The sequence below is a fragment of the Petaurus breviceps genome, unplaced genomic scaffold (genome assembly GCF_028583685.1).
Source record: "Petaurus breviceps papuanus isolate PSGF00001 unplaced genomic scaffold, PetGlider_PUasm1.0 90594, whole genome shotgun sequence".
Classification (NCBI taxonomy): Eukaryota; Metazoa; Chordata; class Mammalia; order Diprotodontia; family Petauridae; genus Petaurus; species Petaurus breviceps.
In genome coordinates, this window is record NW_027187281.1 from 381,156 (window position 1) to 404,832 (window position 23,677).

The window sequence follows — 23,677 nt, forward strand, 5'->3', positions numbered from 1 at the left end:
AGCTTTGAAAAACCCAGATGCTAATTTGGTATGGATGTAATGGTTGGACAGTTTGGAAATCTGTCTACTTGATCTGTTTCTGTCTTGATAATTCTGCCTGTATACTTTGAAGTTCGGGGTGTGACTTTTTTCCCCTGAACAAGGTAAACGATATATGTCTGACTGATTAAAGTAAGCTTGTTAACCCATTTTGAGTTGCTTTCCTTTATCAAAGCAGATCCAAGAACCTGTATGGGCAGCAAACCCTGAGGACGTGCTTGGGGTGCTTGCTGCTACACCCTTGGACTTCCAAACCTCACAGAACAAATTTTTTGGATTCAGTCCAAGGGCCACATTTGAAGACCTAGAGGGTCACATGTGGCCTCAAGGTCACCAGTTCCCCACTTCTGGATACGATGTTGAATATACTGTTAGGCTTTGTTGATAATCTAATTAGTTTTGTTGAACTGATTTTTTTTCTCTTTCTTTTTAATTCTTTGTTATAAGGGATGCTCAATGGGTGGGCTAGCATATGCATTTGGAAATGAAAGTGATGAAAAACCAAAATATAGCAAAGAAAATATAAAAAAGACATCCTTAAGAAAGATGAAACTTCACAGTTAACTGAGGGGAACATTATTTTGGGTTAATATGAGTCCAGGTTTATTTTATATGTGAGTATATGTATACACACATATATGTACACATGTGAATGCACACAAAAATTCCTCCTTGCCAGAATATGACTTATCACATAGTGACTAGACCTATTGGACTTGGACTTAGGAAGACCTGGGTTTGAATCTTGCATCAGACACCATTTGTCCCTTAACTCCTCTGAGCCCCTGTTTCTTCATCTCAAAAATGGGATAATAGTGCTTATCTATATACCTAGCTTATAGTGCTTAGTGTGACCTGTTATTAATAACCTAAGAGAGCACCACTAATTTAGGACAGCAGATTAATCTCTGCCATGCCCCTTTAAAGACTAGGTTTGATCCTGAAAAGACACAAGCAATTACAAACTTTGTAAAGCAAGTCACATTTTAAATGTGCTAAGGCAGCTTGTGACTTAAAGGAATCCTATTGTGAGTCTTTTCATCAGCAAAAGAAATTCTTTTTAAAAAGTAGACAATTTGACATTTGTAAATCTCCTTTTTTCCATATATTGGGTTTTCTTACAGTGAGGTACACTATGGATAAGTAGGCACCTACATTTGTATTACCTAGGTGTTTTCTGGTAACAGAATTTGCAAATATTTACCTTGTTAGAGACCTATAAAACCTCCTCTAGTTACCAGAAAGAGCTTTTGTAGGTCTCTAAAAAGGTCATTTTCAGGACAGCTGTAATGTTATATTTCATCATATTATATATTCATCATATTCATATTAATAATTATATTCATTACATTATGTAAGAAATATTTTTGCATACTTCTTATAAAAGTAATAAAGTATCTCTGACTTTTCCAAATTTTAGCATCCTGGCTTTAATTATTTTGCTTTCGTGTTTGTAAGAACTATCAAACCATAATTATATCGGCTGGTTTCAGGTGGTAAAAAGATGTGTTTGAGTTATTCAAGCAATAAATTATGTTTATAAGTTGAGTCTTTTTAAAACAATATTTTGCAATTTAGAGATGGGTGTTATTGGCATAACAATGTCAATGGTTCTCCATTGTCTCTGGGAAGAAAGCAGCTCTCTGCTAAGAAGTAATGATTATATCACATATGTTATGAATTTCTTAGAAAGAGGGCAAGTAGTTCATTTCCAGAGGAGTACAGATGTTGTTACATAAATACTCGTAGTATTTGTAACTCAGCAGCGCAGTGGGGACGAGGGTAGGTGAGAATTTCCGAGGCTCCAAGAATGGGGTGATAGTGAGAAAACTTCAGATGTAGAACTCTTCTATTTCATGAGTTGGGGCACCTGAGGACTCTGCAAGTTGTTGGGGGAGGTCACTAGTTTGCCTGGCTTCTGAAGAATGGGAAGCAGGGGGCACGGAGGTCTCCTTGAGTGTGGAGGAGGATGCGAAGGGAGAGGCTGCAGATGATGGGGGAGAGTCGGATGACCCCTCAGTAAAAGAGGAAAGGGAAGTACAGGAGGCCTCTGCTGGCACACCGCTTGACGCAGATAGTGGCCTTCCTTTGGAAACTCCCTGCTTTGGCCGATGGGGGTGACATTTTCTTGGGGGGAGGAAAGTTTCCAAATTATTGCAAAACCCACTGGGAGCTGAATAAGCTGAGACTACAGACAAGTCTGAGAAGGAAAGCTTTAGGCCTGTGTCCACATCAGTTTCTTGGGCATCTTCTAAGTCATCAACAGACAGCTTGAGGTTTTGTTTACATGTTGATGACTCTTCTGCCTGGGAGCCTCTGTTTAAAACCCAGAGTGGTTCGGCCAAAGGCAAAGAGTCAGAGGCAAGGGTAGCTCCTCCAGTGGGCAGACAAAACAGTGACTTGCTCCTCTGGAATGACCAAGATGGGTGCCGAGCATTGCTGTTTCCTTGAGTCTGTCCTCCCTGATTCCCAGGGGGCAGGTCAGGCTGGTAGAGCCCATTGAGCGGACCTCCTAATTGCTGCTGCTGGCTGCTGCTGAGTGTGCGACTTCGTGGGATGAAACCAGATGAAGGGATGAAGGAAGAAGTCTTCTCCGGGTAGCAGCGAAGCTTGCTGGCTTTGGAAGATTTTCTATATAAACTGTGTGCCTGTTGGGAAAATAGGAAATACTCCATTAATATGGGATTGTTAGTTTTCTGGTGGCACATCTGCACAATTATGCTGTTATAAATCATTCTCTTGAATCCTTGGAAAAGCCTAAAGGAACACCAAGACAACTCAATGGAAAGAGGATATCATGCTTAGATGCACAACATTAATAATGAGTGATATTAGAACAGAAACAATAAGGTTAATGTTAGTAATTTAAGTACATTGTACTTATGTCAGCAAAACAAAAACAAAACCTAGACCACCAAATTTTATAGGAACCATCGACCTAACCCAGGCATCAAGAATCCTCACTAAGACTACTCTATAAACTATGTGGGGTAATCCAAAGTCATGGTGAAATGAAGTGTATCAAAAAGGGGATTTTGCCCTTCCCGAGCAATAAATTACTTTAAATACAAGAGAAGAGTGCTCCCAGAGAAGGAAGAACCTGTTCTCTTTCTTTCCAGAGACATCTTAATATTAGTGAAAGGAACAATGGATTTGGTGTCAGAGGAGGGGAGATTCAGATCCCATCTCTGCTTACTTACCTGTATGACCAAAGAGAAATTACTTAACCTCTGTGGTCTCAATTTTGTTACATATAAAATGAGGAGAGGGGTATATAACATGATCTCTTGAGTTCTTTCCACATATAAATCTATTACCCTAGGAATCCAGGAAAAAGATGGATAGTAGTAGTAGTAGTAGTGAGAAATGAAGGAGGTCAAAGCAGAGTTAGATAATAGAGATTGATGGTAAAAACTACCTACACGACCTTGGAGAAGTCACTTAAATTGGGCCTCAGTCTTCTCATGAGTAAAATAAAGATGTCCTCTGAGATCCTTCCCAGCTCTACCAGGCAGGGGACATGGGGAAGCAACAGTGGCTCCTTACTCCATACTCCCAGTCCTTTGGTATTACAGCACATATGGAGAAAGCTAGTAACATCTTATGTTATGCGGGATTACAGAAATGAATGCATGTAGTTTTTGGTTGGATCGAATTGGAAAGGCCCAGACTTAAATCCACCTGCTCAATTTTAAAGCCTATGTCAGGGTTAAGATAAAATCCTAGGGTTTTCCACAACTGGAGATGCTAAACAAGTCTTGAAATGAGTGAAGCACAATTAAGGAAAACAAAGTTGACCAGTATTCCATGAATTTCTCCCCAGAAGCCTACAAACAATCAGGAGGTATTGATTGCTCTCTCCCTAGTACCCCATCCACCTTTTATGGTAACAGGACTGTCCAGTAAGCTGTCGGAGTCATCAGCTACTAGGCTTAATCCCAACTGCCACAGATTCTCTGCAGGGATTGGTCATTTGGCTATTCTTTAGCTCTATTTCCTGTACTTCTGTTTTCTGTCCACTGCTTTCAGAAATTCAGAAGAGAAACCTGCTGTTTACTGTTGCTTAGAACCTACAAACCTTGCCTTAAATGCAGACAGCCACTTTCACCCTCCTGTCCTAGCTTTCTCCCTACTGTATATCCAGAGTCTAGCAAACCTGACACATGGTAAGTGCGTCATCAATGCTTATTGATTGACTGTTGTGTATCTCTCCTACTCCACGGAGGACCCACACAGAGGGACTGGAGAGGATGGTTCTCTCTCTGCTTCTGTTCTTAATTTATGATGTACTAGCAGTAATAACTTAGTCTGGCTAATTTACAGGGTCCCTTAGAGCTCCTTTAATCATTGACCCAACGCTTTACAAAGCACTTTCTTCAAAACATCCTTGGGAAGTAGGCAGTACAAGCAGTCCACTTCTACAGCAGAGGAAAGTGAAACTCAGGTCAAATGGTTCGCTCAGGGTCACTCAACTAGCATGTGTGATAGTCAGAGCTGAAACCTGAACTCGGTTCTCCGGGCTCCAAGTCCAGTGCTATTAAGCCTCACTGCCTCCAACAATAACAGCTCACATCTACAGCAAGTCTTGAAGTTTACAGAGTTAGTATGGCATAGGAGATAAACAACAATAGAGTCACAAAGACTTCAATTCAAATTCTGACTTTGCCATATACTAGCTGTTTGGCCACATTAATTGACAAGTTAATCAGCATCTCAGTGCCCTGGGCAATTTGCTAAGATTATAAGGAGTTCCATTTTAACATCACAGGTGGTCTACTACACTCCCTAGCACCAGGACCGGATTAAAATGTAATTGGGAAATATTTAACAAAACAAATAAAAATACAACAAAGCAGGTAATATTAATATATGGTTTTCTAAGTCAACGTGCAAACTTCAGAGACCTCATGTATGGCTTAGTGGCCCCCTTTCTATCTGAGTTTGTTACTACTGCCCAATATAGATCAAGTGATGCATCCAGACTTAAAATTGATATTCAGAAATAATATTGGTACTGTGTTTTACCCTTCTCTGGCATTAAGGCTCTATTTGTCATATAAAAGGAGCTTAGTAAAGTGCTTTCTTTCTCAGTTTTTGAGAATAAATTTGTGTGGTATAGGTATTAATTTTTCTTTAAAAATTTGGTACAGCTCTCATTTTTACCCCTTTGTTAGTCCCTTTACAGCTAATTCTATTTCCTTTATGAAACTGGATTAAATATTGCTACTTGGAGATCTGTTAATTTGGGTATTTTATATTTTGAAGGTATTCCTCTAAGTTTTTTTATGTTCTCAGTTTTTTTGTTGGCATGTAATTCTGCATACAGAAGGTTCTGATGGTTCTTTTTTTATTTCCTCTGGTTTTGTCATGATTACAATTTGTTCATTTGTGAGAAATATTTGTTGAGCCCTGTGATATTTTTCCTCTTTTTAGTGTTCCTGTCAGACTCTTTTCATACTGACTTGGGTTTATTGATGGGGTGGGCCTTAGATATGAGGCCCATCCAGGGGTGGGGGAACCGGTGACCTTGAGGCCACATATGGCTTTCTGAGTCCTTAGGTATGGCCTTTTGACTAAGTGCAAGTTTTACAGAACAAATCCTTTGATTAAGGGGATTTGTTCTGTGAAGTTTGGATTCAGTCAAAGGGCTGCATTTTCATTGAGGATCTAGAGGGCTACATGTGGCCTCAAGGCAGCAAGTTTCCCAACCTTGCCATTGGCCTGTGCACAAATACAGCCTATGCTATATTAATATTTATTATTGTTCCCATTTCACAAAGGGGAAAACTGAGAGGTAAAGTGACATCTTATGATTGCACAGATAAATACTGGAGCAAGGAACAGAATTCAATCTCCTAAATTCTATTTCCAGAGCTATTTCTATTACAATAGATCGCCAGTCTCTGTGCAATGTTTCCTGGCATGTGATGGATTGAAAACCTCTACTAGTCCTCTAGTCATCAGAGAACACCCATTTAGGCAGGAGGCTGTTCTGTCCCAAACACAGCCCTTGTGAAATCTCAGGAAAAAACTTCCCTTGCAGGCATATCCCTGACAATGGTGTCAGAAAACCTACAGTGGAAGGTGGTAACCTCTGTATGCAAGAGCCAATGAATGTATTCACTAGAAAATGAAGCAAATCAGGGAGGACTGAGGGGGCACAAGGAATGGTACTCGGACTGACAGGGAGACAAAACTGTAGCTCCAACGCAAGACCAGAGGATGATGACGGAAAGAGTGAGCCCAGGTAGTTTGTGTGTTGGGAAACAGTCAGGAAAAATGCCAGTGTATTGGAGACAGAAAGTGAGACTGTTTTCAGGAGCTCTGGTGGTAATTCCATGAAGAGGAGTTAGCATGACCACTAGGACACGTGTTCGGGTCTGGCCCTTCTGCACTAAGCCCGGAACTGAGAAGGAAGCCAACGTGGGAAGCTGAGGTCTAGTGCCTTTCACACACAGCAACAGCAATACTGGGGGGGTCATGATATGTCTGTCTCCATCAGATTATATTTATTTGAATGGCAAATTACTATTGTTTCTTATAGTTTTAATATGAATATAGATAATGCCTATGGGCCACAAGAAAATCCAGACCTCAGGATCTGAGTGAAACAAGTGGCAACTGTCTGAATATTTAAGAGTGGATGTTTGGCCTCAGACACTTAACACTTACTAGCTGTGTGACCTTGGGTAAGTCACTTAACCCTAATTGCTCTGCCTTCCCCTCTCCAAAAAAAAAAAAAAGTGGATATGAGACCAGATGGGATGTTCTGGCTGAAACCTTAACTAAATTATGATGGAAATCAATGTGGAAATTATTTTGTTTATAAAAACTCATTTTAGAAAACAAGGTTTTAGGAACAGATGTGTCTTATAAAGTGAGTCACACCATGTGTAGGATTGCAGGATACGACTGCATTGCACTTTCCACCAACTAATTGCTGGACCATCTTGTGCTTCATTGGAAAGATTTGGAGCCTCACAACCTATTCTGAAGTGAACAACATCTGAGTTATCTGTGATTCAAAAGCTCTTTTCCTTCCAAGTTTTACCAGCGTGCATTTCTGCCATCTAGGTGCAGACCCCTCACAGAAGCAATCGTTATAGCTACCTCACTTCAGTGGAAATCTTTGTTCAGGTTTAACCAGGTTTCATTTCCATAGCAACTCTCCCAAGCTTCCTCATGTCCTGTTTGGTCAGCCCCAGGGATTTCCTAATGCTGCAGTCAAACACTTCTGTCCCCTCACACTGGAGCCACATTCTGAGCTCCTTATAGAGGCTTCCCATCAATCACAAGGCTCTCCGGGTGTTCCCTCCACGATACCATTTTGACCCCTTCTAATACTCTCCCTGACTGAACAGGCACTCCCGTTGACTCAGCCACCTTTTCTTTCAGCTGGGCTATGTTCAGCCTGGAGCGGACTAGGTCTGCAAGTACTTGAAGACCTGTCATGTGGAAAATGGATTAGACTTATTCCATTGGGCCCCTGGTTCTGCAGAACTAGGAGTGATTACTGAGCAGAGGGAAGCTGCAGGCTTGGTGCAAAACCAAACCAAAACAATGTACACAGAAACACAGATAAAAAGCAAGCACCGCTCTCCCCCTCCCCCCTCCCCAGCCTAACAATGAAAGAAACTGAATGGCCTGTTTTGGAAGGTAGAGAGCTCTCCTTCATTGAAAGTCTCCAAACAAGGCCCAAATCATCACTTTTTGACATAGAAGTTGCATAAAGTATTAGCTACACATGCCTGGTTGTTCCAGTACATTTGTCCCAACAATCCGTACATACCTTGAGGATGGCATAGAGGATTCTTGATCCAATATGACTTGACCTAGATGGAATTTGATATTTCTTTCAACTCGAGATTCTGTGACTTTATTCTGCATTGTTCCCTTTCCCCCATGCCATGGTGCCATCTAGCTGCCCCCACATAATTCTCACTGAAATTTTACTGGCAGTCACCTAAAGAAGCAAGGGTGGCTAGGTGGTGCAGTGGATACAGCACTGGGTTGAGAATCAGGAAGACACATCTTCCTGAGTTCAAATCCAAACTCAGATATTTACTAGCTGTGTGACCCTGGGCAAGTCATTTAACTTTGCCTCATTTCCTCATCTGTAAAATAGAGCTGGAGAAAGAAATCGAAAATCAATCCAATATCTTTGCCAAGAAAACCCCAAATGGGGTCACAGAGTTGAATGAGACCAAAAAGCAACTGAATAACAAACAAAGAAGTAAAGAGATGAAATTATGGAATTTTAAAAGATATTTTATGTGATATGCCTCCAGGTAAAATAACAGATAATTAGTTAAACAGGATTTACTTGTCAATCAACCAGCATTTATTAAAAAGCCTACTATAGGGGCTGCTAGGTGGTGCAGTGAGTAAGAACGCTGGCCCCAGGGTCTGGAGGACCGGGGATGGGTTCCAGCCTCAGATACTTAACACCCACACAAAAAAACTGGCCGTGTACCCTTGGGCAATTTACTTAACCCCAATTGCTTTAAAAAAAAGCCTACTATATACCAGGTACTACACTAAATACTGGAAATATATTTCTTGACTAGGTAAGAAGAGTTTTTAGGGTATAGATGAGTCCAGGTCTGCAGGCATGTAAGATGTGTTGGCTACAGTTGGCTAAGGAAAGAATGAAAGGAAAAGAAGCCGAAGATGGGGACTGATAAGCATGCCAATGATGTCAAGGGGGCATCTCTGGCCTTCACAGGCGACAGCTACTTTCATCTGTTTCATGGTCACAGATGACTCCAAACCCTGGCCAGATGCAGCATCGGGAATCTGGAGCAAACAGTCACTGAGCTGAGGAACGTATCTATGCAGGAAAAGCCTCAGCCTTCTTACTTGCAGTGAGTATACAATTTTTCTGCATAGGTAAATCTCCCTCATTGCCACTGCTCTTCATGGCCCCTGAAATTACTTTTATGCACTCTGCAGACAGTTTGTTCATCTCCATCCTGCAGCTTCCCTGACTTTCTTCAAGGTTCAATTTAAATCCCATTTTTTATAGGTGATCTTCCCTCTGAAATTGCATTCCATTTAGTCTGTATATATCTCGGATCTAGACTTGTTTCTACATTTTCTCCTGCATTAGAATGTGAACTCTTTACACACTGCATAAATCTTTTATGTACCTGCATATTTTCTCCTGCATTTGAATACAAGCCCCTTGAGGGACAGGACTGTGTTTCTGCCTTTCTCTATATCCCCAGTGGTTAATATATTACCTGGCACATTGTTGCTGGTGCTGCTTGTCCTTTGTTTTCCAAGATGACCAGTGACAGATGTCTTGACTTGTGTGTGGATTGTATTAAAATGAGGCAGAGTTGCACAAAGTCCTCAGCCTCACTCTCTCTTCCAGAGTCATAGAAGTCCAGTGGCAAGACCAAAGCCAAGACAACGGGTAATGGCCTGGGATGCAGTAGATGACCTTGGCGTCTTTGTAAGCTCCACAGCACCTGGGTCAGCTACCTTCAGGGCTGTTGCAACAAACTGCTTTTTTTCTGTCTAGTCTGCCAGTACAGGTCTTAACATACTTGGGTAACTCACCAACAGATGTGAGGCCTGTCAGCCCATCAACCTTGGGTTAGTTAGCCTGCTGAGACAGTTTACTGAGTTATGGCCACTCCACATGCTACAACTTCCTGGGGCCACAGGTGAGAGTTGGGTGACAGGTGGACACCAAAGGTGGATGGGCAGCCCTGAAAAGGACTTGGAAAGCCTCCACACCAGATATTCTGGTTCTCCTGAACCCCCAAATGCCCCTGGCACATATTCCTGCCCCACAGTAAGCGCCTAATAACTCTGTGTTTACTATTTAATTTTCTAAGTACATGTTGTTTTCCCCCAATAGAATGCAAGGCCCTTCAAAGCAGAATCTGTTTTGTTTTTATCCTGTATGTCCAGGTCTAACACAATGCTTGGCACACAGTAGATGTTTAATAAAGAACGAAGGATTTGACTACATGTGTATAACCTCTGAAGAACTGCTTGCCTTCTCAGTGACGGGGGTTCGGGAGGGAGGAAGGGAGAGAATTTGGAACTCAAAGTTTTAAAAACAAATGTTAAAATTGTTTTTACATGTAACTGGGGAAAAATAAAATACTAAAAAAAGAATGAATACTTGCTGAATTAAATTGTTGTGCTCATGGGTCTGTTACCCTATCAGATGCCTTTGTAAGGTCATTGTATTTGGTGATATCTCTCTCCTGTACTTTTCTCGTGTCTGACACAGCATAGCAAAGAAAAGTTCTGTAGTGCTGTAACATAATTAGGAACAACACTTAAATTTCAGGAGCTCGTAGCTAGAAATTTTGTTTAAATGATCCAGAAGGACTTTGCCAGGGCATGCCAGCAATGGAAAGAAATGATAAAAATATAGTGGTTGTTTCAGTTGGCTTTTTTGCCTTCCTTCTTGAAGACAGTAATGAGAGCATCATCAAAATCTTTCCACAGAGCACTTTGGCAACAGATAAAAGCTGATAAATTCCTAACTTGCCAGGTTGATCATTTCATCATTTTGGATTGAAATGAAAAAAGGAACCCATAAGAAGGAGCTGGTTGGTAAAAAAACAAAAACAAAAACAAAAAAACCAACCAAACAAACAAACAAAAAAACCAAACTCAACAAAAGGGAAACTTTCTGAGGCTGATCTTATCTTCAAGGTCAGGATAGATAAGGAGAGGATTTCTAAGAACAGTCTGACATTGACCCAAGAGGTTAGGAAAACAGACCTCAGAGACATCAAAGATAGGGTTCATGGGATCTCATGGTCTGAAGATCACATCCAAAGTCTTCACTGTATTTCAGTATTCCAATAAATCCATGATCTCATCAATATGAACATCCCTCCCTGAACCAACAGAGATCAGAACTCAGTCACACTTCTTCATTCTATGTGATTTTTATCACTGTATTCATAAAGCTTCCCCAAAGGATTCTCCAGCTTTTCCACTGGTTCCTTTAATATTAAAAAAGTTTAATGATAGCTTTGATTTTATATCACCTACATTTTTATATTGTTCCTTTTCTCTTCCCCAAAATGTCTTCCTTATAATAAAGAATGAAAAAGTAGAAAGGAAAAAAAAATCAATAAAACTGATCAACATATAAAAGAAGTTTGATGTTATCCGCAATATTCCATGTTCACAGTCTCTCACCTCTGCAAGAAGGGTGGGGGGAAAGAGCTATTTTCTCATATCTTCTTTGGGACCAGTTTATTTGTGAACATCTAGGTGGTAGAGTGGATAGAGTTTTGGACTTGGAGTTAGGAAGACCTGAGTTCAAATTTGACCTCAGTCTTACTAGTGTGTGACCCTGGGCAAGTCACTTAACTTCTGTCTGCCTTGGCTTCCTCACATGTAAAATGAGGATGATAATGAAGGGTTAAATTTTTATGTATTATGTATGACTATTACAGAATGTTGAAATAAGGGAAAATAATTCATGTTGATCCACAAGGTCCCAAAACAGAAAAAGGAGGAAACAGAATTGCCGATAAACTGTAAGACTATACTTGCTCAAGGACTTGATCAAGTATAAACATTGAGGTGATTTAGGAAATTTTGTAGTTTCTCTCATGGGGTACTTACCTGCATGTATTTTGCCTATACATGTATGCATTCTGGCTATTTTGCATATGCCAATCACTAAACTTCTCATTAACTTGAGATAATTTCTGCCCCCCCTGATTTTTATGACCCAACAATAATAGCACCTACCTGCCAGGGTTGTTGTGAAGAAAAAAATGAAGCAGGGTTTGTAAAGCACTCTGCAAATCTTAAAGCACCATATAAAAGCTGGTTAATATTACACAACCTTTAGTTTCTATTGTTTTGTTGTTTTCTTTCCATTTACATTGTTGTGGTTGTTGTGTAAACTTTCTCCTGGTTCTGCTTACTTCACTTTGCACCAATTTATATAAATCTACCATGCTTCTCTGAATTAACTGTATTCATAATTTCTTAACACATTAACATAATTTCTTCCATTACATTCATGTCCCATAAGTTAATTTAGTCATTTTCTGAATAGATGGGCATCTGTTTTATTTTCAGTTCTTTACTAACATAAAAGTGCCACACTAAATATTTTGGTGTCTATAAAGGCTTTCTTTTTTATATTGGCCTCTTTGGGATATATACCTACCTAGCAGTGGAAATTCTAGGTCAAAAGTCCATGGACAATTTAGCCACTCTCTTCACTTAATTCAAAATTGCCTTCCAGAATGGTAGGACCAATTCTCTTTTGATATATTATGCAACCTCAGGGCTCCCATTTTCACTGTATTTGATACACCTCCTTTTCTAGTTACTCATATCCATGGTAATATCTTTTGTCATGCTTTGCATACAAGTCATCAATAGTAATGTGCTGCTGCCTGTTTGCTGTCCCCCATTTTCATTGCCCTTTGGGTCAGCTGCAATTATGAATCTTCTGAATCCATATCTTGTAGTTTTCCCTTGGCATGCTGTCATTAAAAAATGTGCTGTTGCACATTGGACTGACCAAAAGCCCTCAGCAATTTCCCAAGTCCAACTAGTACAATGTCTTCTTCCTGTTAAAGTCTGGGCTCTCATTGTTCATCTCTAGTATTTATCTCAGGTCCCTTTTGAGACTGAAAATTAGCCCACCTACTTCAAGTACAGGCTATTTGACTGTATGGGGTACTTTTTTTTTTTTAAAGCAATTGGGGTTAAGTAACTTGCTCAAGGTTACATGGCCAGTTATTTCTGGGTGTGGTGCTAAATATCTGAGCCCGGATTCGATCCCAGGTCATCCTGGCTCTGGGGCTGGTGCTGTTACTCATTGCACCACCTGGCCACCCCTATATGACGTACTTCTAAAGACAATATTCAGTGACAGGGTTTTGACATTAGACCCATGATCCTAGCAGTTCCAAGTACCATTTAAAGTAAGGACATGAATGTGTGCATGTGTATACACATGTGTGTGCATGTGTGTGTTTCTGTGTGTGTTGGAAGCAGGGTGGGGAGGTGGCATGCATGAAAGGAAGGGAGATAGTCGAACAGATCAGAACTCAAGGAGTACTGTATGTGTCTCACTTCCTTGGTATGCTCCAGACCATTAAAAGCAGCCTGAGACCTTACACGCTAACCTGACTTTGGACAGATCTATCTTGCAGGAGGGGCCTTAGGGGCTGTCACCAAATGAACAAGTGCTGGATTAATATGTATTTCTGCCAAAGTTGGCTTGCAGGACTCCTAGTATGGGTTGGAATAAGTTTGATGAAGAAGGGGTGCCTGAATGTTATATATTTATAGAAGGAAAAAATGTTTTCATGATTTCAGCTTGGCTAAAATAGTAAGTCACAGGGTTTCCAGAAAAGGAAGACTTTGTGCATGAACTTGGCTTCCAGAAAACTTTGTAATGGCTATAGCAAAAAAAAAAAAAAGTAAAGCCTGGCTGCACTTTTCCAGGAGTGTCTCTTCTCTCTGGTTCCCTATGTCCTTATCTTATTATTTTGAAAAAATAAAATCTATCTTTCTTTGCAACTTTCGCAGGTTTTTTCCCAGGCTTTTCAAAGAATGTGATCATTATAAGGATTCCTGCTCCATGAGTCTATGTTTTTAAAAAGTCCCTACTGCTATTAGTTCATGATGAGCTAAAGGGCAGTGTTCATTGCATGACCCTTTAATAGAGTATCCAAAATTTTCCACTGTTTTGGAATTTGATTGTATTGAATATGGCTCAAAGTAATGGTGCACTGTCTGAGAATTGGGAATATTTGTTTTATAGTCATTTGTTGCTATGGCATTTGGAATGGCACGGTTTAATTTTGTAATCATATAATTCATGGCAGAGTTGGAATAATCCATATATTACTCATTTGAAAAGCAGACAGGTATACCAGGAAGAGGAATGTACCTATATGGTGGGAAAAGGATCATCTGCACACAGAATGTGACCTCTAGCTAAATGGCAAGGTATAGCAGAAGGAGCCTTTGCATGGGAGTCAGGAGATTTGCTTTGAAGTCCCAGCTCTGTGGCTGCTGATTCTATTACTAGTAAGAATAATAATAGTAATAATTCACACTTACATGGCATTTTTAAGGTTTATAATGTTAAGATGCCAGTCCCTATGCAGATGTTTTTCCTTGAGAGCAAGAACCTGTAACTTTGATTCTGCCTATGATTCGGATATATTATACCATACCAAATCTGATCTCCCAGCTCCCATCATTGCTTGTTCCATACTGTTATAAGCTGTGTTTGTGCTGTGGTGGGGGGAGGAGATACTAGCAACCAAGCCCTAAACTTATCCTCATGCACTCTACCTTCCCCCCCCCCCCCCCCCCCCCCCCCCCCCCCCCCCCCCCCCCCACCCCCCCCCCCCCCCCCCCCCCCCCCCCCCCCCAACTCTTCCCCCCCCCCCCCCCCCCCCCCCCCCCCCCCCCGCCATATACATCATGATGACCATGAGGGCTCCCAGCCACTCTCTCTCTTCCCTTAAACCAAATGAACCCCCCAAAATGCACTTTGGCACTTTGTAGTACTAGAGAAAAAGCGTAAGATATGAAGTCAAAGAATTAGAGTTATGTCTTAGCTCTGCCTCTTACTACTATGTATGACTGGGGTTAAGCTGTAATTTTCTCATCCCTCTAAAACAAGGGAGTTGGATTAACTTATCTCTGGGGTTATCCTATTCTAGAGCTATGAACTAATAATTACTATGAGTTAATAATGACTGTTGGCTTTTGGAGTGAAATACTCATTCTCTTTCTTGCCACACTCATGGATCTGACTATATCGGTCCTCAATCAACTCCAGTGCTCCCTATCACCTCCAGGATCAAATGCAAACTCCTGACATTCAAAGCCCTTCATACCCTGGCCCCTCACTACCTTTCCAGTCTTTCCTGCCTCCTTTCAATCCCAGTGACACTGGCCTCCATGCTTTTCCTCAAACAAGACACTTCATCCCAGCTCTGGGCTTCTTCGTTGGTTGTCCTAATGCTCTCACACCTTATCTCTGCCTCCTGGTTTCCTTCAAGCTTCAAGAGAAGCCCTATGTTTGACAGGAAGCCTTTCCCAACCTTTCTTCATTCTAGCATCTTCTCCTCTTTCTGTTATTTCTTATTTGTCATGTATAGAGCTTGTTTGTACATAGTTGTTTATTACATCGTGAGCTCCTGGAGGGCAAGGATTCTCTGTCTATTTTTGTATCCCTAGTACACAGCAGACACTCAACAAATGCTTACTGACTGTCATGGTACCCGGGTCAGCCTCCAACCACAATGTCTCGTATGCCAGTTGTCTGCCTATTTCCTGATGTCACTGAATGACCCTTGTGGAATTGTACTTACTTCTCCTTTGTAAGTGCCCAGAGAAAAGTAAGAAGTAAGGAGGACCCCTTCTCAACATATAGCAACACCTGCGTGTCTTCCCTTCAGTGGCCCACTTTCCCAGGCCCTTAACTCATACAATAACCCTGTTAGTACAAATGTCAGTACTCCCATTTTACAAAGAAGGAAATTGGGGCTCAGGGAATTGAAATGAACTTGCCCAAGGTCACACTACTAATAATAGACCCAGGATTCAGATCCAAGTCTTCTGATTTCAAGACCAAAACCTTTTCCTGTTGTTTTTCAACTTACTTTTCCATATCTGTATCTCTAGCACTTAGTCCAGTGCTTGACACATAGTAGGTGCTTCATAAAAATGAACTAACTGGGAAATCTTGAGCAAATCATTAAATCTCTTTCAGCCTCTACAAAATGAAGGGAAGATGTAGAAAGAGCAGGGGACTTGTATAAGAAGGATTCCAAAGAATTAGGCCGGAGTCTTGGCTCAACCTCATTACTGCGTGACCAGGGACAAAGTCACTCCTACTCAGCTTCAATATACTCTAGAAGATTAGTGGGATTAGACTGGATGATTTCTTTCTATCTCTAACATTCTGTGTCGATGGCTAGATGGTCTCTGAGATCCTTCCTGGCTGTAATGGTTGTATTATTCCATGATTACCCAGGGCTAGACCAGGGAAAATACACACACATTCTGAATGCTAGGAGAGATTCGGGAGAGGAGGAAGGAGGGTGCCAAGGCATTCCAATGGCCTTTAGCTCCTGGAGCAGGGGTGTTTGTCTTCATCTGGGGGTGAGGGATGGCTCAAAGCAGTCCTGGGGTCAGGAAGTTATGTTGGCAGGGTTCCAAGATCAGGACTGACCTTCAGCCTGGTAGGGGTAGGCTGAGAGTGGCTAGACCAGAGCTGCAGCAGCAGCTGATAAACCCAAGGGATTCAATTACCCACTAAGAAAGTGTATGGAAACAATAGAGACTAGAAATGACTAATCACTGCGGGTGTCACAGAAGGGGCCCTTCCAGAATGAATAATAACTGGTGAGATTCATTATATTGGAAGCCTCTCCTGGACTCCCTGGGGTCACCTTAGAATTCTCCTCGCAGGCTACTCCCAGTGACATTAACAAATTCACTGCAGTATCTGCTTCCTTTCCTTTTGAAGTAAGGGAGAGGGGAGAGACCAAGGTTCACTTTCTCAGACACCCCCACTCAAGTGGTTCATTGGTCCAGGGAATTCCTTTGATGTGCAGAGTAAACACCTTTCACTAAGTAACCAAATAGCCTTCCATAAATTAACCTGCCCAAGAATGCCAAGAGGATGGAGACGGATTTTCCTGGCAAAGAGATCTGGTTCCCTCCCAGAAATCAGCATAAAACCAGACTCCAGGGCAAGTCCTAAGGATTTTTGATCTAACTTCTGCAGACAGCTAGCACACAAGAAAAAATACATTCAGTGAATGTTTTTAGAATATGGAAGGTTATTAGCAAGGCTGTAGAGGTCAGAGACAAATTTATGCATTTTCATGGTTCTTAATGACAATATAATAAATAGCCAGTGAAAGAGGAGGGAAGTTGCCATTATCTATTCTACGGGTTCTTGAATTGTTGCTTAAAATTTTTTTTGGTAATTATTTCAATAGAGTTGTTTTCCTTTTATTTTATACATTAAAAAAAAACCCTATTCTGAGAATTTGCTGCTGTTCAGTTGAGTCAAACTCTTCATCATCCCATTTGGTTTTTGCTTCTTTTTTTTTTTTTTTGGCAAAGATACTAGAATGATTCTCCATTTCCTTCTCTGGCTCATTTTACAGATAGGGAAACTGAGGCAAACAGGGTTAAGTGACTTGCTCAGGGTCACATAGTTAATAACTATGGGGTCAGATTTGAACTCAGGAAGACAAGTCTTCCTGATTCCCAACCTAGAGCTCTATCTACTGTGCCATTTACCTGACCCAATTCTGAGACAAAGTTTCACTAAACTGCTAGAGGGGCCATGACACTAGATCGCTTAAGAAATCCTGTTCTAGTCCATGTTCCTGCAGAGGGACAGCTATAATATATGTGATATTTGCATGATGTATAAGACATCCCAAGAAGGAGATTCCAAAACTTCAGCTACGTTCACTGTAGTGTTTGATAATTCTCATGACAGAATTCTCTTTAATTTGTCTTCTCATCCTCTTCCTTCCCCTCCTACTCCTCTGGAACCCTATTTCTTCTTCCACTAATGCATGAGCACTTTCTTTTATTCTCTTCTGTGGAAATCACAGTACAACATAGTATCAGAGCACCATTTTCTGTGTAATGATTTGGCCAAGAAAATCACATACCCACGACCTAAAAGAAACCCCAGAATGTCAACAGGCAATCAGCTACAGCGATTAATAAAAATCAATCCATTAGAAGGAGAAGCAGGTTCATTTATATACCTTATCTGACCTTTCACTAGCCTTCAGGGGGTTGCTTATGCCATTTATCTTGAAAGTAGTGGGACTAGGAAAAGCTTGGACTTTGTCCAACTTAGTTCTATGTGTCCCAGTAGAAAGAGATGAAGACAATTTGGAGAGGGAGAAAATGGCATCCTGGTAATAAGAATGCCTCAAATTTGTGTAGACATTTGTATAGAGGTCCCACAGATGGGACCTCTAAAGCCCCTTTCTAGCTCTAAATCTATGACCTATTATTTCATTCGGTACTGGTAGGGCCAGTGATAATTTCATATTACAAGTGACTCCAAAGAGACTGAGGGAGAGTGACACCCATGTCTTAGTAACATGGTGGAGTTGGGACTAGAATCCAGCTGTTCTGTCCCATGTCCTTTTGACATTATGCTGTTTCTACTGAAAATGGTGCTGCTTCCAATTGTACAAAAATAATTTCTTTTTTTGAGGAATCGTTTTTGAAAATTAGTTTCTTAAAAAGTAAGAAAACAAGAAACTAGTTGTAAGAAAGTGGTCATTGTATGGTAAACATAGAGAATATAGATATACATGCACATACAAACATTCACACACATGTACATGTATATACATGTACATGTAGGTAGGTTTATTTGTTGCTCAGTCATTTCCAACTCTTAGTGATCCCATTTGGAGTTTTCTTGGCAAAGACACTGGAATGGTTTGCCATTCCCTTTTACCAGTTCACTTTACAGATGAGGAAAATGAGGCAAACAAGGTTAAGTGACTTGCCCAGGATCACACAGCTATTAAGTATCCAAGGTCAGATTTAAACTCAGGAAGGTGAGTCTTCCTGACTTCAGGCCCAGAACTCTATCTATTGTGCCACCTAGTTAGTTAGGTCTGAGTCCTGGAGGAATTGTTAAATGCTTTGGTGATGGGAGAACTCACAAGAGCTATAATAATACTTAATAATAATAGTCATTATTGTCTGGTGGTCAACTCTCTGGTGAGAATGAACTTAGTGAGGCTGGCCCTTGGATGAGAAATGGTCCATTACTAGATCTGTACTCAAAGTCTTTCTTTTTTTTTTCTTTTATTTTTTTTTTAAGCAATTGGGTTTAAGTAACTTTCTCAAGGTTACACAGCCAGTTATTTCTGGGTGTGGTGCTAAGTATCTGAGCCCGGATTTGAACCCCAGGTCATCCTGACACTGGAGCCGGTGCTCTTACTTGCTGAGCCACCTGGCCACCCCTCTCAAAGTCTTTCTTGCTGGGTTAGAATTGCCGGCACTTAAATAGAGAAGTATCAGACTGAGATGTTGTTAGAGACTATAATGTTATGAAGCTTCCTCAGCTCCTTAATCCTTGGCAATATTATAAGTAACGACTGATATCTTCCAGCTATTTGGATGGTGATGGAGGAATGTAGAATAACCTAACCCTCCTTCACTTGACTCTAGTCAAGGTCATGAACTGAAGGGGAATCCTTCTGTTCATTAATGGAAAAGGACCCTCTTGATTCATAGCTGTGGTCCCTAAATGAGTCATGTAGACTAGATTAAGGAGATGGTTTTTTGGTTCACTGATGGAGTAGGTTTCCTTTAATTTGAAGCTGGTTCCTTTCCTGGAAAAATTCAGAATATAAAAGGGAAGAGATATTGTCCCTACCCCTGGGAGTGGAACTGGAGAACAGTCATGCATGGATGCTAGCAAGAGCCCACAAGGTTAGGAGCATGTGACCTGACATGACCAGCAGTAGAGTAAGGGCTTAAAGACCAAGGCCATCTGAAATTTTTCTCTTCACCTATCTTGTCTTCTAGTCAACCATAGCAGCGGCAGCTTCTTGTCCCTATTCTTATTTTTCTTTCATTTCTCTTGCGTTAAACAGAGGAAAGGAGACTGGACTTTCCCCCTTTTCTCTCAGGTTGAGTAGAGGAGCAGATGGTTGGCCTTGTACTTACATTCTCTCTGTTTCTCCTTTTATCTTTTGGATAGAGACAAGGAGAAGAGACATGGTCATGCTCTTGTGCCCTCTCCTTTTTCCCTCTCTTCCTTATCAGTTGGAAACACACACACACACACTCTCTCCTGTCTCTGTCTTTCTCCCCTTCTCTTTCTTTCTCTCTCTCCCTTCCTTCTTTCCTTTTTTCTTCCTTCCTTCCTTCCTTCCTTCCTTCTTTCTCTTCCTTCCTTCCTTCCTTCCTTTCTTCCTTCCTTCCTTCCTTCCTTCCTTCCTTCCTTCCTTCCTTCCTTTCTTTCTTTCTTTCTTTCTTTCTTTCTTTCTTTCTTTCTTTCTTTCTTTCTTTCTTTCTTTCTTTCTTTCTTTCTTTCTTTCTTTCTTTCTTTCTTTCTTTCTTTCTCTGTCTCTCTTTATCTCCCACCCCCTTTTGTGTCTCTGTCTCTTTTCTTTGTTCTTCTGGAAGACAGAGCAGTAAGGAATATGGTGATCTCCTCAGTTGCTCTGTGTGTAGGCACTCCTCCAGCAGACACAATAGTTAGCAGTCTTTGTCTTTCCTATTCTTTCTTTGTTTCTCTCTACACGGAGATGGGAAATCAATGTGAACTTACTTCAAAGTAGATTCCCCCCCACCCCCCACTTACTCTTCATCAGGTATCTATTATTAATACATTGTCCTCTTTTCAGGAATAATTTCATGCCTTATGTTTTTAGGATCATTGCTAAAAATTCTATTTTCATCACATACTAGTCATTTTTGATAGATCTGTATGTTTGTATTGAGCTAGGAATTTCCCATGGTAGCCCATGTGTTTGATAGGTCTCAACTTTCACTGGATTTATATCTTCATTATTGAGCTAATAATTTCCCCTGGTAGTCTATGTGCTTGATAGTTTCCATTAAATCTCTCTCTTTTTTTCTCTCTCTTGAGTAACATTTATCTTTATTTCATGGGATTCAGCTTCCAGGTACTATACCTAGAAGATCTTGCAAATGTTGATCCCCCAAAGATTTGGGATGCAAGTAGACTTGAAAATGATGATTAATAAACTCTTTTAAATTTTCTCTCTCTTCCCTCTCACCCATAATAATAAATTACATTTATATATCCCTTTAAGATGTGCAGCACTTTCTTCATAGCAGCCCTGAAAGGAAGGTAGTTCATGGATTTTAAACTTCCAAATTATAATTAAAGAAACTGAGGATCGAACATGTTAAATAATTTGCCAGGATCACAAAGCCAGTATCTGTGGAAAATAAGTTGCTAGGATAACAAAGCTACTATCACTATCTATCAGGATTTGAACTCAGAACTCCTGACTCTAATACTCAATACTACACTGCTTCTCAAAAATATGTTCTAAAGTTTAAAGTCAATTATTTGTGGCTAACTCTTTGTGACCCCCATTTGGGGTTTTCTTGGCAAAGATACTGCCCTGGTTTGCCAATTATAGATGAGGAAATTGAGGTAAACAGGGTTAAGTGACTTGCCCAGGATCACACAGCTAGTAAGTATCTGAGGCTGGATTTGAACTCAGGTCCTTCTGACTTCAGGTCTAGCACTCTATCTACTGCACTACCTTGCTGCCCTAGGTTCTAACAGTCATCCAGTTATAGCAAAGTCCTAGCCCAGATTTTTTGTTTTTTATGAAATATAAGATATGAGATTATCCACATGAATTGCTAAAATGGTCACAGAGGTATGCTTTGTGCATCTGATATTTCATATATGCTCTTAACATTTTTGGCATTCTTTTTTCTTGAATAGGAAGGTTTGAAGTTAACATTGCACACCTCAGAATCCTTCCTCCTCTGTAATGGTCCTCTGAAGGAAATGATTTTCAGAATGACTGAAGCCTCAAGCCATGACTTCTATCCTTCCTTCCTTCTCTTTTTTTCCTTCCTGTCCTCTATACTTCATCATTTCCTTCAATAAGTATCAATCAAGCCAGCTATGTCTTTAATACAATGCTAGGCTTAGGAGCCATGAAGCATTAAAAATTATCTTCATCCTTTCTCATGTTCTTCTGCATACATGGAAATGTTCTTTATTTTCTTTTCTCATTTTGTATTTGAGTTTAAAATGAAATAAAAACCTCCTTATCTTCCTTCAAAGAGCTATATACAGTACAGAACAGGCCTTGTTGAATGGTCAGACCCAAAGAATAGTTACTGGTGGATTGTCAACCTGGGGGGGATGCCTAATAGAACACCCAATAGAACGCCCCTAGGAAACTGTGCTTTTGCCTTTGCATTGAATATTTTCATCAATGTCTTAGATGAAGTTGGAGATGGCATGTCTATCAAGTTGTCTGCTGACACAAAATAGGGAGGGATAGCTAACATGTTGGATAAAAGAATCTAGATTAAAAAAATTTCAATAGAATGCAAGGTTGGGGTGAGCTGAATAACATGTCATTGAAAAGGAATAAACAGAAATATAAATACAAATACAAATAAGTACAAGAAGAATAAATACATAATAAATATAATGTGGTTTTCAGCTATTAAAGTTGAAAACTGTACTAAGACTTTTGGGACACCCTGTATCAAATCCTTCCTTAGAGCTAAAGTATTTATTGAGCCATTAAATATCCAAAAGATCAAATATGAGATGGATAGCTAAAGTGCCTGGTGATAATCACAATTCAAAAAGATCTTGACAGGACAAAACATTGGGCTGAATATAAGCAGATGAAATGTGAAGCTGAGTTTTTGAACCTATATGTAAGATTCTTAATTCATCATCTGGAAAAGATGTTGGGGCGGGGTAGTGAACTGCAACCCAATGTGAGCCAGAAGTATGATAAACCAGGCAAAAAAATTCATGCTATCACACACTGAATTAAGATAGGTGTGGTGTCCCAGTGGTAGTCTTAGTCTGCCCTGCCCTGATCATACTTCAACTGAGATATGGTGTTAAGTTTGGGAGCCACAGTTGGAGGGTCATTGATAAACTGGAAACCACAGAGAGGAGGGCAAAAGGAATGGTGCAGATTCATGTCATGGGAGTGCTGGCTGATGGAACTGGAGATGTTGTTATAGGAATGGGAATTTAAGATCTTCCCTGCCCCTAGGCCTTTGATAAGCTTAAGTGCACCTGGAGCCTGTGGTGGGAGGCTTGCTGCTCTGTGATTGGGCAGTGGGTCAAGAGGGTTGTGACATTCTCTGAGCCAAGAGAAGGCTGTATAAACCCTGATGTGAGGCTTTGCTTTGGGGCTCACTTTGAGAAGTGTTGTGTGATTTGACCAGATGAGACTCTAGGCAGCCATTAAGACCCCTGGCTTTGAAAACCCAGATGTTGGAGCTTCCCTCTCTGGTAACTGACTAGGTATGGATGTAATGGTCAGTCAGTTGGAGGCCTGTCTGCTGATATATTTTTCTGTATTTGTTGTCTGCTTGTAATCTCTGAATTCTCTGAAGTTCGAGGTGCTGACCTTTTCCCCCTGAACTAGGTAAATGACATATATTTCATTAATTAAAGCAAAACTGCTAACCCATTTTGAGTTGCTTTCCTTTAGAAAAGCAGATCTAAGTGTTGGCAGCCACCCCAGGAATGCTGGGGTGCTTGCCGCTACAGATGTCTGGCCTAGAGGAGAGAAAATCCTGTTAGGGCAACATGGCGGCCACCTTTGGGTACAGAGGCTCCCACACTCAGGAGAGGTTAAGTTTGTTCAGGCAGAACCAGAAGCAATGAGAGGAAGTGGCAAAGAGGTAAATTTTGGTTCAATATTAAGCAAATTTCCTAAAAGAAGAGCTATCCAAAGTTGGGATAGGAGGCTTTGACAAGTAGTGGGATCCTCCTCACCTGAGTTCTTCAAGCAAGGACTGTTGCCATTTTTCAGATTTTTGTTGTGGGAATTTATTTGGGCTATGAATTGGATTGGAGGGCTTCTGAGGTCCCTTCCAACTCTGAAATTCTGTATTCTATGTTAGAGAT

The 23,677-nt window shown here is 40.7% G+C and overlaps 1 protein-coding gene across 1 annotated transcript in view; it reads right to left on the reverse strand.

Annotated features, from left to right (window-relative positions):
• Positions 1-615: 615 nt before the first annotated feature.
• The window catches only part of FAM124A (family with sequence similarity 124 member A), a 113,599-nt gene continuing 90,537 nt past the window's right edge, over positions 616-23,677 (reverse strand). The window contains exon 4 of the mRNA XM_069063606.1: positions 616-2,687. Coding sequence (XP_068919707.1) covers positions 1,872-2,687 — 816 coding nt within the window. The 3' untranslated portion in view covers positions 616-1,871. The remainder of the gene's footprint in view (positions 2,688-23,677) is intronic.